General features: G+C 32.9%; 2 protein-coding genes across 2 annotated transcripts; one reads left to right on the forward strand and one right to left on the reverse strand.

Annotated features, from left to right (window-relative positions):
• The first annotated feature begins 1,960 nt into the window (after positions 1-1,960).
• LOC123894036 (serine/threonine-protein kinase UCN-like) lies at positions 1,961-3,735 on the forward strand. Its single transcript, XM_045943906.1, has one exon. The coding sequence runs from the start codon at positions 2,235-2,237 to the stop codon at positions 3,408-3,410; it is 1,176 nt and encodes a 391-aa protein (XP_045799862.1). The 5' UTR covers positions 1,961-2,234; the 3' UTR covers positions 3,411-3,735.
• An 8,600-nt stretch (positions 3,736-12,335) lies between these two features.
• LOC123894037 (DNA damage-repair/toleration protein DRT100-like) lies at positions 12,336-14,137 on the reverse strand. The gene has a single exon (XM_045943907.1). The coding sequence runs from the start codon at positions 13,636-13,638 to the stop codon at positions 12,523-12,525; it is 1,116 nt and encodes a 371-aa protein (XP_045799863.1). The 5' UTR covers positions 13,639-14,137; the 3' UTR covers positions 12,336-12,522.
• Positions 14,138-15,930: the final 1,793 nt, after the last annotated feature.

The following is a 15,930-nucleotide window of genomic DNA, read 5'->3' on the forward strand; positions in this document are numbered from 1 at the left end:
ACACAAAGAGTCACTTGAACTATCGGCTCTAATTTGTTGAATCATGAGGGTGGCCCAAAAATCATCCACATTGAACAAAAAAACAACTGCACAAGTAAATATTAAACTAATAAACATTATTAAAAATTTAACAAATGATTCTACCAAAAAATAACAAATAATGAATTAATTAATACGAGATTATATATTACACATGGAAGATTTGATTGCCTAAATCACGAGTCTTATATACTGTCACATGAAAGATTGGAGGTGTTCTTATAGTTTTAAATACAGTATATAAATTCTTGCGATTCAGGCAATCCAATCTTCTTTAATCACATGGAAGAAGTGACTTACGATATTTATATGAATTAATCCAATCTTCTTATATACTGTGTTACGATATTTATAAAACTCGTAACACAGTATATTTATTCTTATAGAATTTAAAAGACAGCTAGAATGGACATTTCTTCTTATAGTTTTGGATATGTATGAATTAGTATGATATAAGTAATTAGCAAAATTAATATATACCTATAGTGACTTGCGACTAAAGAACAATGAACATGTTATTTGTCACACGACATTTATTGCTTTGTCTTTTGTTGACAACAGTATTTCTCTTCAATCTCCGTGGTTTACCCGTGTGCTTATGGTTTAAAATTTCCAAACTTTTAAGTTTTCATAGTTTTTACTCCCTAGAAAATTTTATATAAAATGCCGAATTTGAATATAGAAATTTTAATTATGACATTGAACTCAAGTGATTAATAATATTTCTTAAAATGAATTGTTCGAGAAAATTTGAGTTCAGTTCTTAGCGAACAATTTTTGGTTGGATTTTACGTTTTTCTTGGTAATATAAGTAAAATCACTTTAAAAACTATATCACTTAGAAATCAAACTCGATTCTTTCAAATATTTGGTTTAGAGCAAAGTTCATCAATCACAAATTAAATGAAAACTCGTATTCAAAGTTTTTTAATGTAGAACTAACAAGCAGTAATTAATTATAAGTGAAACCTATATAAGTGAAGCCTATGCAAAACACATATAGTCAAATAATTAACTTCAAAACTGATTGGAGCAATGAGTATGCATCTAAATTAAATTTGACAATAATGTAATGTAAATGTAAATAGAGCACGCATGGCTTATTAATAGTAAGCATATTGAGAATTTAATTAAAGTGGCATATCTATGATGAAGGGTGAGTGAAATGTCCTGTGTTTATAAAAGAATGGATTAGTAAATGACAAGTTCACAAAAGGTTCCAACATTGAGTGCTGTAACATAGGAATTGCACGTTCATGTTCTACTTGGATTATTGCTTTTTAATGCATTTTGCCTTTGTCCCCAAATAAAACTTAGAAATATAGGGAAGCCCCATGTGATAACCGTACGACCAATTCATTTTGTCATTTTGTTTGCCAAGTTGGCTTTATTCATTGTTAGATAAGTCTTTTTTATGGGTCTCACACGTGTGATTACGTACATTCATGTGATTTCTCTTCTTGATATCAGTAAATGCTTCCCCTAATTTATCTAAACATAAATAAATGCTTTCCCTTTATAAATCTCATATTTGCTATATATAATTTCAGATATGATTTGGTCAGAGATATTTTTTTTAATATTATTAGACGTGCGAGAATTTATCTGAAGAAAGAGTCATTATTAAACTTTTTAATTGACCTACAAGAAGCGATATTAACACTTTGTTTAACGTATGTTCTGCAGTTTGGATGAGTAGGTGAAAAACATGTTTAAATTACTTCAAGAAATATTAGTGTTGTGAACTTGAGATTAAAAGTACTATAAATTGAGGGACTGTGAACCGTCTGATCAAGATCAGACGGTTTAAATTTTAAAACTATTTTCTATTTTGTTTTAATATAAAATTTTGAGTTGACATCTGAATCATCTAATCAAGATCGTAGGTCTATAACTAATGACTGCACGAGTGCATCTACAACAATTGGAATTTACTGAATCCATCCCAAATTGAGCCCATGAAATAGTATACTCCTATGGTCCTATGTCAATCAACAAACAAAACAAGCAAATAACGACACACTTAGAAACAAAAAAACAAAACAAAGGAAATAAAAAGCCAAAGTCCACAAAAAGATAAAATACGTTGCTATAAAAGCCAAATTGGCAACAATCACAACCATGTACTCATCTCTATAATTCACAATCTGTCTCTCAAACACACCTTCCCCTCTCTATCCCACTCAAGACAGAATATGGATTCACCAACACCACCCAATAATGAACAAAACCTTAACCTCAACAACCTAAAACCACTCAAAATCTTAGGTAAAGGTGCAATGGGAACCGTTTTCCTCATTCAACAAAACAACAACTCCAACATGGCACTCAAAGTAGTTGATAAATCCTCCACTCACGACGCCGAACGTCGCGCCCGTTGGGAAATCCAAGTCTTATCAACTCTGTCCCACCCATTTCTCCCCTCGCTCCTGGGCTCATTCGAAACAGCTCAGTTATTAGGCTGGGCTGTTCCGTATTGCTCAGGAGGCGATCTCAATGTCCTCCGTTACCACCAAACGGATCATGTCTTCTCAACAACAGTTATCCGTTTCTATATAGCAGAAATTCTCTGCGCTCTCGACCATCTTCATACAATGGGCATCGCTTATCGTGACCTTAAACCAGAAAACGTTCTTATTCAACAATCTGGCCACGTCACCTTAACTGATTTTGATCTATCACGTAAACTCTCTCACAAAACCGTTAAAATTGAAACCATCGATAACAGTATCCATGAAACTCGCCGTAAAACTCGGCGGTGGCGGATCCCACTGACGGAACCTAACGGAAAGATAGCGCGAGTTATTCCGGTGAGTCGACGCGGTGTGAGTTTCTCCGACGGTGAAAGGTCTAACTCGTTTGTCGGTACGGCGGAGTACGTCGCGCCGGAGGTTATACGCGGCGACGGACATGAATTCGCGGTTGATTGGTGGGCGTTTGGAGTTTTAACTTACGAGATGTTGTATGGGAAAACGCCGTTTAAGGGGAAGAATAAGAAGGAAACGTTTCGAAACGTGCTTTTCAAGTCGCCGGAGTTTGTTGGAAGAAAAACGGCGTTAACGGATTTGATCGAACGGTTGTTAGAGAAAGATCCGTTGAAGCGATTTGGTTATGGTGGTGGAGCTAGTGAGATAAAAGAGCATGAGTTTTTTAGAGGGGTAAAATGGGAAATGCTGACGGAGGTTGTACGGCCGCCGTTTATTCCGTCAAAAGATGACGGTTATTTAACGCCGGAGAAATTTGGTGAGGGAATAGTGAATATAAGTGATTATTTTGAGAAGTTGAAATCTCCGGCGGTGGTGTTGCCGTCTTCGCCGTTACGGTCACCGTCTTCTGAGTTTCGGGATGGTGTTTCTTTTGATGAGTTCTGACGCACGTGTGGGGTTTTGCACGTGTGATGAGACGGAGTTAGTTATATTCTTTTTTTGTAGTTGAACAATTTGCATAGAGAATAATGGTAGAACGTGAAGAAGCGGCGTTAGTGTAATACTCATTACTTGGAATTTTGTGGTCACAAGTTATGTATACTAGTACAAAATACGTATATAGAATTGTACAATACTACTGTGTATACCTAAAAAAAATTGTACAATACTATTCTTTATACCTACTCCCTTCATCCCAAAATATAAGAATTAGTTTGACTATTGTACGTATGTCAACGTACAATTTTGATAATTAATATTTTTTATTATACATTAGTAAAAATTATAAAAACTTGATATTTTAAAAATACTCATCGAAACAAATCAAACAAGATCTTATATGTTAATATTTATATCTATATATTATTAAAAATATATGGTCAAATCAAGATAAGTGAATAGTGTCATTTAGTGAAAATAGCTCTTATATTTTGGGACGGAGGGAGTATTAGTAACATTTTTCATCTCGAGTCAATTGATATTCATTTAAAATAACTTTAAAGATCAAACTCAATATAAAATGATAAGCGACTCAAGTATCTACTATTTGTGTCGCCGTATATATTGGTTAATACTTGTGTTTAAACTAAACTAAAATATTTTAATTTGACATGATTGTATACGTAATTGCTTACCTTTGTTGGATTTGGTGGTTGATCCGTAGATTTTATTTTGTTGAGAGATGTACCCAAAATAGTTAAAACTTGACCATTATTAATGAATCAATCGTATTCAGGTATTTATCATCGTTTGTTTATGGAGTAGTATATAGTATGATGGAGTACATGATATTTATTTATCATTGTTTGTTTATAATATATGGAAACTAGCTAGTCGTACACTATCATGTATAATGAAAGAAATCTTAGAAGTTGTTTGGTATTAAGGTGGCTATGCGAGCGAGCCGCATCGATTTTGCAAAGCCACAAAGTGTAGCTTCTAAAAATCATGGTGACTCACCGTGAGATTTAACTAATTTTAAACTTGCTACAATAGTGTGTTCGACTGTTGTTGAAGTGTCTTTGATTCCTAATAATGTATGGCTAATACAGTAATGATGAATTCATTGCTACAATTGGGCAAGCACTAAAGGGCTAAACTAAAGGCATTTCTCTTTTGACAAGATTAAGCATATATTAGGCGTACCAATGATTCTAATTCTTAGTATTCGAATAAAGATTAATTAGCATTACAAAATTTGTATACATACATTACATAATAATGAGCTACTGAAGTTATAATTCCTTAACATGTGCTTTAGCTTGAGCTTTTTCTTTTTGACAGATCAAAAGCTTGTGAGTTAATTAAAAACTTCTCTTTTTGTATTTTTCTAAATTGCAACCGCAAGAATGCAAATTCAAACACGATTAAAATTGTTATTATGATGATTACATGATACATTTCGGGTACAACCAGATGCCAAAGTTCTTCTACAAAATGGGGGGTGTGCTTACAAACACCCGATGCCAAAGTTTAAATTAGTGTGAAGATCATATTTGGGGTAGTAGAACTATATATTTATAGTGATCATGAGCTCTAGTACACTCTTGATTATTCCTAACTTCACTCGAATTAATGACTATTGGGTCAGATTGTTGTTAAGAAGTCACACATCGGTCGAGAGAAATTGTTTATAAAGTAGATGTAATCCTCACTTTACAAGCTGGTGGAGACGTGTCTAGTCTTCCAAAATTCTTTCTATCGGATGCGCTTATCTCAAGATGACATCGAGAGTCATTTTCGCACTGCATCATTCCTTTTGATATATATTCTTTTTCGTTCTTTTTTTAGTGAATCAGATATTTATATATGTTTTGTTTACGCAATGTAGATCTCTGTATCAATTGATCGTATCGCTATTTGGACCGGTCTGCTTAGACCCATACCATTACCATAAACGCATAGAATGATTGGTTTAGTAAATGATGCTTTGTTAAAAAGCTCAAATGAAAATTACACACATTCATCTAGTTTTTATAATTGAGAATTTTATTAGATCTTCTAACTAGTAATGTACATGTACGTTTGTCTAAAGTACAAACTGATGATGAGCACATCCTGGATGTGTCACTTCAATGAACTGTCCCATATGCAAAGAATCTGGTGCTCATTTGTAAATAAGTGATTAAAGTAGTAGGAACAAGTTCCCCTACAACTAGCAGTAGTAACGTAAATAAACAAAGTATTCCTTATGTCGACTAAATTTTGTCTTCATAAGATATGAAATTATTCGATTAGAGAAAACCATTTCTAAGTTCAAAGAATCTACTGTTTTAAATTAAATTTACAAGCTTATAGCTCAGTTTCTAAGCTCATGTTTTCAACTCATTTTTCTAATTAAGTGCAATATGTTCATATTTTCAATTTGCTAGTACTAAGTCACCACCGTTAAATATGTTTGTATCTCAACCCCAAAAGTTAGTTCAAAGGGTGAAGTTGCTCTCACATATTTATACACTCAACAGCCCGGAAACCTAAGCAATATGAGACTTCAAACAAACTTCGACAACACAACTACACATTCCAACACCCACCCTTACGCCTAGCGTGGTCTTGGGTCAAATGCTCACATTGCAGTCTTTAGCCCAACCCATACCATGCTAAATATGTTTGGATCTCAACCCCAAAAGCTAGCTCAAAGGATGAGGTTGTCATCACATATTTATACACACAACAGCCCGGAAATCTAAGCAATATGAGACTTCAAACAAACTCCGACAACACAACTACACATTCCAACAACCACTACCAAAAATAATCAGTTCAAGTGTTAAGGGATGTGTTTTTCTTAAGTATATATGGCTAAGAGTTTGATTATGAAATCTTAATTCATGTGTATGAAAAAAATCGTTTAAGATAAGATGATTCACTTTATATATTCCTCAAATTTTTCGATAGAGATTAATTACTGCTTAATATCGATAGAAACTTCGTACATACATTAACATTATCTTACAAAAAAAAAATAATTCTCATGCATGATAGATACTTGTGTAGAGTGGACCATACACTATTTATTGTTTTGTATTGTGTTTTTCCCTCAACAAACAACAAAAATATACAATGCTCGATGGATGCTTTCAACTATTCTATCTTCTGGCTAGATTTGAAATCTTCCCTCTTGTTGTCTCACCTCTTCTGATTTCTGACTTATCATTTGGCTCTCTTTAAGTCTTTATTTTTTTTAGTGGTCCTTAAGTCTTTATATTATTACAATAGTATAAATATAATGTACAATATAGTTATAAGATAAGATTACCTAATTGAAGGGGTAAGTTGCCGAAAGCTATTGGTATAATTATAACTTTAGAAGAATTTAGTCCAAGTTCTTTAGAGAAAAGATTATTACCTTTTAATAATGGATGTTGAAATGAAAGCCAATATATGTGCTTGAAAGGAAAAGTGAGGAAGTTCAATTTTGCATTGATTAATTAATTGTATGTAATCTATAATTCCCCAAATCATGTTTTTTTTGCCGTTAAAACATAAAACAAATTAAATCAATCAATCATTCTAACAAATAAAAGTGCTCTCATTCTTTTTGACCATCACACTTGGCATTACAAGTTTATTAGAACCTTGTTTTCGTGCAATTTAAATGGTTTGTTGTGCATTGTCAAAAAAAAAAATGGTTTGTTGTGTATAGATAAAGGAAATATCACCTTGACTACTAATGAATTTATTCAATTGATAAATATATTGGACCTTTCAAGAAGGTGGTCAGGAGTTCGATGTCCAACTCCTGCATATGAAAGGGATTTGATTGAGAGGGAAAAATTCACTTTGTGTGTTTCATAAGTTCTCTAACAAAAATTAGTCATCGCTAACAATGAAAGAAACATCAAATTTTTTTACTTATATCATGGTAATCCAAGATAATAAAATAAAGGGGGTAGAAAATTTCTTACTTACACATTTCGAAGTTTTTTCTCAACGCAAAAAAAATTTGGAAATGTGTTCTGAAATATTTATCCAAAGACAAAAATGAAAACCTAGGGATAGAAAAAAAAACATAGGCGGTGGGAAGAGAAAAATTACACTTCGAATCCAATGGTCAGAGAGGAAGCCCAATATATTTAAATTTGGAGTAGCCGCTAAGCCCGCTTAAGAGGCAATCAACCCAAGAGGAAAAAATAATTTATTTTCGTACCCCCACTCTTATTGTGCACTCTCTGTCTTTCTATTTTTATTCTTTGGCATCATGGAAATGGAATGGCTGCTCCAATAAAGTGAGTTCAATCCTTGAGAAATTAAAATACCAGAATAGACATGCTTCTCATGTATGGTTCTCTGAACAACCTATATTCAAAAAATTGAGAAAGCATTTATGTGGCATATTAATAATAAGAAAATACTAGTATTTATTAAAAAAACTTTAGAGCATTCCAATAAGAATATATTGTTAAAAAGTCTAACATCGGATATGAGATGACCTTGATAAGTGTTTATAAACAAGTGGTAGTCCTGACCATACAAGTCGGTTTTGTGGGGATGAGTTAGACTCATACTTATATTTCTAATAATTTCTAACATATATAATTAAGTTGTATAGACTAATGATTCGTTGCTTAATTTTTCTTATCACCAGAGCAATCATGATGTGGGAGAATGAGTATAAAAAAAATATTAAAGTACCTTAAATTATCATCAATTTAATATTGACTTTTTTTTATACATAATATTGGCTTATTTAGTATGAGTTGCTTAAGAATCGCATAATTTTGTATCATTGAAGCCAAAAATACATAAGTTGTACTAGTATTACATGATATTATAGGAACCATTTGTTTGTTAGTAATGTATGAAACTCAAAGTATTGGTAAAAAAAAATGAACTCAAAGTAGTATTATTAATTATTAGAGATGTTGTTAGCTATTACTTTAAACAACTCAACAAGTAGACTTAATTCTCTGTTTCTGAAAAAAAAAAATTGATAAACCTTTTAGGAAAAGAAAACCTAATCCAAACCATATATCTTCATGGTTTATAGGAGTGTTTTTGGTCGGCGGTTGTTATTAGCAAAACTTCCAACTCGTGTTGCGCTGGCTAATCGAGGAGTCATTTCAAACCCGCATGAATTATGTTGTGCTTTTTGCTTTAGAGAGGTTGAAGACTTAAACCATGTAATCTTCAATTGCCGGTTCTCGCAACAAGTGTAGAAGAAAATTTTATGTTGGATGCAGGTGGATGTTATTATCTTTGAACAAAGATGGAGTCATTTCACATCGTTTACTTCTCTAGTGACAAGTAACAAAGGGTCAAATGTTCGCCATATAATTTGGCTAGCTACTACGTGGTGTCTTTGGCGTCTACGTAACAATATCGTGTTTCGAGTAGTTATGCCAAATTTGTCTTCTATTGTGGATCAAATTACTCTTTTTTTTTTACGGAAGGATCAAATTACGCTTATTTCTTGGTTTTGATTCTTAGGTAGAAGTGGGAGTCATACTCCTTATGCTTTTGTTGATTGATGTATTAATCTTTTAGCTTGCCTACATAGCATCTAATGGATTTTTGAATTGTAAGAGTTGAGCACCGCTTGTGTTCCTTATAATTCAAGTTTTGCTTATAAAAAAAAGTCACAAGAGCATAAACACACTTAACTCATGTATCCATGCATTTAAAAGTCCCAAGAGCAATACAACAATTAAAATGGATCATTACATAAATTTTATACATTTGAATTTTAAAATCTGAACATGTAAAATAAATTTTTACACATTGAGATGTGTAAAAACCTTTAAAAAGTTATTTCCTATCATGAAAAAAACATATAAAACACATTTAACCACGGTTCAATTGTGACTAATATACAATGGTGGATTATTTTCAAATTTTCGGGTGCACGAGAATGGGACGAAAATACACAAAGGGTGTGTTTGATCCGTTAAAGAGTAAGTACTGGACAGAACAGCACAAGACATAACAGCATAACACATGGCAGAACAACAGGGAACAAATTTTTATGATATTGAACAATTTTTTGTTTTATATGATATTTGGTGAACAAAATGATATTTTGGTATTTTAGACAAGTTGTACTTAGGACAAAAAGTTGTGATGTGGTTTAGTGAGGGACAAAAAATTCTATTTTTGTGCTGTCCCTTGGGTCCATATTTGTCCAGTCCCTGAAACAGTTTTACGATCAAACACAGTACAACTGGAGTTGTCCTGTCCAGTCCTTGTTTTTTAGCAGATCAAACGCACCCAAAAACTAAGGGAATATGGTTGATGTTACAACTAGGTGGCTGCAAAAGCACTTTCCATGTTCTACAAAATAATTAACTTACAAATTTTGTACATGTACTATAAAAACAAAAAAAATAATACAAATACTATTCTATCCTATTTGAGTTTCAACCCTTTGAGATCTAAGATTTGATTTTGTCTCTATTTGCTATCAGATTTTGAACTTTCTTTAATCGATTTCCTGTGGGGAAAAAATCAACTGGTTATATATTTCACTAGAAATAAAAATAGAAAAGAAAATTAAGCAGTCTCATTCACTCTATTTTACATTCCCATGTGTTTAGTGAAAAGAAAATAACGTTGTTTTCAATCGTAGTACCATGCAACTAGTAATGGACCTGGACCACCTGGCACCTGCAATAGAAAAAATGTCACAATTACATGTAGTATTTGATGTAAAAAAATGCCTTATAAAAATTAACATGCAGTATTAGAATTCAACCAATGATTTGAAAAAGATCAATTTACATTATATCCTCATAAAATCGGCAATAAATTGTTACCGTCTCGAGAATAACTCAGTTGATGAAAACATTACATATAATATGTATAGATCAAAGTTCGAACTCTGATACATTCACATATTCAATTAACGGTACTAGAGAGGCCATAAGAAACTATAGTACATAATCCGACCAATATGTCCAATTGATTACTAGTTAGAACAAATCATGTGAGAGGCTTTCTTAAAAATAAAAATAAAACATGTGTGAGGCTCCTACAATGCAATGCACAGCTAAGGATTATGTCGTTTTCTTACCACTTGCGGTGTCCTTCATCTCTCTAATATTATCCACACATTTTGTCTCTCAATCAGGCATACTAATTTATTTACTTTTTTTTTTCTTCATGTGCATATGAGTGTGGGGATGTTTGGATTTATATGATCCCATATTCGTTGTCAAGACTATAGTCTATAGTGTATTCATCGGTTATTACTTGTTTATTCATACATTACTTACTAAATGATAATAACAGGATATGTGTTATTTATAGTTGGAACAACTGGTAACGAAATAGTAATAACGCCTAAACACAAAAACCATAATGAACACAAGTTTGATAACAGGTTTTTCTGCTGCTGCCGCACTTTTTGTTGTTCTATCTTAGCACCTGCTCCTTTTATTGTTGATTTTTGAGAGGTGGGTGTGCTTTAGATGGTCCTGCTATTTGGATCCATCTTTTGGTTTCTACCTAGCCTTTTCCTTGTAAACTTTTGAATCTCTAAGTACTTCTCGTGCTTATTGGTTTATTTATAAAAAACAAAAAAACAAAAAAAAGTTTGATAAGGTTTCAGTGTTACAAACAATATTTATATTAATAATAATTCGGTCCAGATAACAACTTAACAACAAATACTCCTCAGTTGTATCTAACAACAACAATAATAATTCGATCTAGATAACAACAATAATAATTCGCTTCGCTCTGCTAGCTCAGCTTCTCGACCGTCCCCAGCCTCTTCTTGATGCATATGAGTCATACTCAACGATCTCCACCTTGGCAAATATCAAACCCTTATGAAGAACTATTGCATGACATCTACATCCTTAGAGCTAGGGGGTCGTTTCCTTATTAACACTGAGAAACATGTAACAAGTCCAAGCAGTGATTGATATTAAAGTTCAGTTCGGATGAACTTTTGCCCAACCCCATAACAAAATGTTACATATTTTTGGCCAATTTCATTGTTTGATTTCTAGGACAACTATTTTACAATAGGAAGGATTCTCATGAGACATTTATTGCAAAGATTGCAGAAGTAGAGACCAAAGAAGAAAAATCATGAAGGAAGAAAAAAAAACAAAAAAAAAAATACCCACACTATTATCGGCACATTGGATTTTGGATTAAACTAGTACGTATAATCGTTCAAATCAATAATATATAACTTGTCTAATCAAGATCGGACAATTTAAAATTAAAAATTTCCTTTGTCCTCCATGGCCCTAGACCTCTATGGCCATGGCTGCCCATTTGTTGACAAAGCATGCAGTAGTTGTTGAGCCCAATAAAATTTGGATTCAAGATTGATCTTTGTTTTCTTTTTTTTGGTAAAGATCATTCTTTCTTAAAAACTCTTTAGGTCTTTCATTTAACTTTTTCTTAATTGAATAGATTTGGTTTTTAGTCAAAGAAAAATAATTTAGAAATGATTAGGAAAACATATTAAAATAAGAGGGAAAAGAGTGGAAAAAGAAAAGGACATTGAATCTTGGAACAACATTTATCCTTCTTGATAATTGATCAAGAATCACTCTCTAAAACTTGAGAAGTTGGCGGGAGGTACAAAATCAGGCAAAAGCGACGCACACATATGGAACAAATAAACAATAGTGAAATGTTGGTTTAGGACCAACAAAAAATTAATTTATTTAAAATTATTTTTAAGTAAATTAATTTTGTAAAGTTGATTTTATTTGTCACGTAAGTTTATCTCAGTTGTTATGACATTACAATATATATGCATGGAGCCGGAGTTCGAACCTCTGTTATCTAACTTATTCATCTTAAGAGTAGAATTTCTAGCCGCTAGAAATAAAAAGCAATAAAACATGTTAAAATCAAATTATTGATGCTTCAAACGTAGAATCAAACATGTGAAAAATGGAGTAGGGCTTGTATCTTAAAAGCACATTTATATTGTACTATGTAATGTAATAGATGATGATGAAAATTACAAACACAAATACAAGAAAATTAACTAACTACTAATTTAATAAACATAAACACAACACTCTTCATCCTATTATTACAATTACAAACATACACATATAATTTCATAAGATATGAAAGTAAGTAAGTTTGTTTAGTAAGCACAAGCTTTAAGTGGTTTCCCACAAAGACAATCATTGTAGACAAAAGATGAAGCCTCCAAATGATCAAAAGGATCTCCAACAGGTATCTTACCACATAAGTGATTATAACTTAAATCCAAATGTCCAATATAAGAAGCAGAAGCCATTGATTTTGGAATTGGACCCTTAAGATGATTATAAGACAAATCCAAAACCGTAAAATATGATCTCACACCAAACACATCGGGTATATTACCTTCCAAAGCATTTCGGCTTAAATTTAAATCACTTATTCCTGAATTAAAAAGACTTATTGGTATAGTTCCTGAAATATTATTCATATCCAAATTAAGTGTGGATAAAACCGCCATTTTACCCAATGATTCGGGTATGGGTCCAGAAACTTGATTTCTTGATAGATCCAGATCTGCGAGACGGTAAATACGTGATACTGAGTCGGGAATATGACCCGTAATTTTATTACCGCTCAGTAAAGCCCGACTCAGCATTGGAAGTCTACCGAAGTCATTAGGTAAAGGACCTGAGATCCGATTATTACGGATATCAAGATGCATTAAACTTCTCAGATTTGTTAGCGACGGTGGAATGTTACCGGAGATAACATTGTCGGCGATGTTGAAAACGGTTAGACGTTGAAGTCTACCGATGTCGGTGGGGATATTACCGGAGATTCTGTTTCCGATTAAGTCGATGATGCGAAGAAAAGGGAGGGTGGAAATACAGCGAGGAATTTCGCCGGAGATACCTTTCCAATCGGCGACGGTAAAGCTTGAGAGACGAGTTAGTTTACAGATTGACGGTGAGATGTAACCGGTCATGTAACCGGTACGGTGTTTCTTTTGATAGATTGGATCTTCTGATTCGCCGCGGAGGTTTATATCGGCGACGCGGCGAGATTCTTTGTCGCAGCTAACTCCGTACCAATTGTGGCAGCAGTCGGCTCCTGTCCATGAGGTGAAGACGCCGATATATGGTTCATGGAGAGCTGCTTTGAATGCTAGTAGCGCCGCCCTGTCTGACGGTGGACATGACCGGACGGTGGTGGTTGTGAGTGATAATATGAATATTGCGACGGTTATAGCTTGGAAAAACTTAACTCTACTCATTGTGGCGGTTAGAGTTAGAAAATGGAAATTTAATAACTATAGTTTATTTATTTAAACTATATGCTATTTGAAATGATATAATATTTTTTGTATGAAGATACTATGGTATGAAGTTAATTTATGGTGTGTTTGTGATGAAGAGGTTTTGCATGGAGTTGAGTTTATGGTTCTGACAACGTAGTGAATATATAGTGATAAATGAATTTAGTTTTGTGACGAAATTGCCCTTTACATAGATCGTATCTGGTGAAATCTTGAACTGTTTGGTCAAACAATTTGTTGTGTTTATTTTATTGGTTGAAGTATTGAAGAAATTTGTAGGAAAATGGGGTGAAGTTGTGAAAGAGGATAAGCTTGGGGGGCAATTGTGTGGGGATAGAAAAAATATGGCGCCAGACAAAGAGATTTTTGAGTTTAAAGATGCACATGGTGTTCACAGAACTCAATTATGAGGCTGACATGACAGGGTTTCTATTTTTATTTTTCCTCTCTATATTCTCCCAACATATATTCACTAATTCAGAACTAATATAATCCCTCGGTTCCAACGTATAAGAACTCAATATCATTGTACTATGTTAATACATCATTTTCATTACGAATATATTTAATTGTATATTTGTTTGATCTATAAAATATAAATACTTGACAGAATATAAGATGGAGCAGCACAAAACAAAACGTTTAAGGTATTGAACAAACTTTGTGTTGTACAATGTTTGGTGGACAAAATATTATTTTGGTATTTTAGACAACTTGTGCTGAGGACAAAAAGTTGTCCGGTGGTTCTGTGAGAGACAAGAATTTCAGTTTTTGTCCTGTCCCTTGACCCCCAGTTTGTCCAGTACCAGAAACAGTTTTAAAATCAAACACAATACAACAGAAGTTGTCATGTCTAGTCCTTATATTTTAGCAAATCAAACTTAGTAAAAAATATAAAAATTTGATATTTTGAAAATATTAATCAAAACAAATCAAACAAGATATTATATGATAATATTTACATTTATATAATTTTAGAAAAATAAGGTCAAAACAAGACATATAAATAGTGCGTTTAGTTAAAGTATGTATTATAAAATGGGATGGAGGGAGTAGTATTATTTGTCATTAATTTACTCACTTTATTTTTTTTTTAGTGGTTAGAAATTTCACTCAGTGAAGAAGTGTTGAACAAAGAAGTGTTTGGAGTTCAAATTTCGACTCACGGAAACTCGCTTCATTCCTTTTAAATTGATGTTTTAATATTTTGAATTTGTTAGTAGTTTAAAAAATAAATAAATTTAGTTATGTAATTTAAAACTTTAAAAAAAAATCAATAGAGAGGAGCTTATACCTAAAGAAAATTATACCGAAATAACACGAGAGTAAGTAGAAACTCCCAAAACATCATAAATAAATACACAAATCCGCTACATGATTTGCTTCCCGATATACATACCGAACTTTAACCCGCAAATCTTCCGAATTAAATAACGAATTCTCATAATCAACCTCCTACCTTGCACACACCCAACATCTGCTCGTTTAATCCTTTGCAGTTTGCACTACCATAGAGGTCAATATTATTTTTTTATTTTTTTTTATAAGCATAGAGGTCAATATGTGACTCCACAACACCTTATCCTCCCTTTCGAGCTGGGCACAACCCTCATATGCACCTCAAAGTTTTTTTTTTCTTTTCTTTTTTTGAATAAATATGCACCTCAAAATTCAACAATGAAAATACTAGTTGATCCTATATACTTAGTGAATCCTCCGAGCCCATATTCATCACGCATAACACCTACCGCAACCTGCAGCCACTTGATTCTACACCGCCTCATTCAAATTTGGACGCACCCATCCTCTCATTGGAGCTTTGCCATTTGACTTATATGTTCACTCGAGCTCTTTCCATTTGCCCTTTTATAAATTTTTAAGGGTCATTTTAGCGCGCAAGATATAATAGTGACAAGATAAAAATAAATCAAGTTATATATATATATATATATATATATATATATATATATATATATATATATATATATATATATATATATATATATATATAAGGAGGATAACATTTAGTGTGTTAAGAAGTCTCACATCGGTTACGATATGGTCTGACTAAGTGTTTATAAACCAGAGGCAATCCTCACTTTACAAGCTGATTTTGTAAGGATGAGTTAGGCCGGATACTCAAATTCTAAGGTGTGGGACATCCTTACAAAATCGGCTTGTAAGGTGAGGATTGCCTCTAGTATATAAACACTTATTTAGGTCATCTTTTAATCGATGCGGGACTTCTTA

This window comes from Trifolium pratense, linkage group LG7 (assembly GCF_020283565.1).
Source record: "Trifolium pratense cultivar HEN17-A07 linkage group LG7, ARS_RC_1.1, whole genome shotgun sequence".
NCBI lineage: Eukaryota > Viridiplantae > Streptophyta > Magnoliopsida > Fabales > Fabaceae > Trifolium > Trifolium pratense.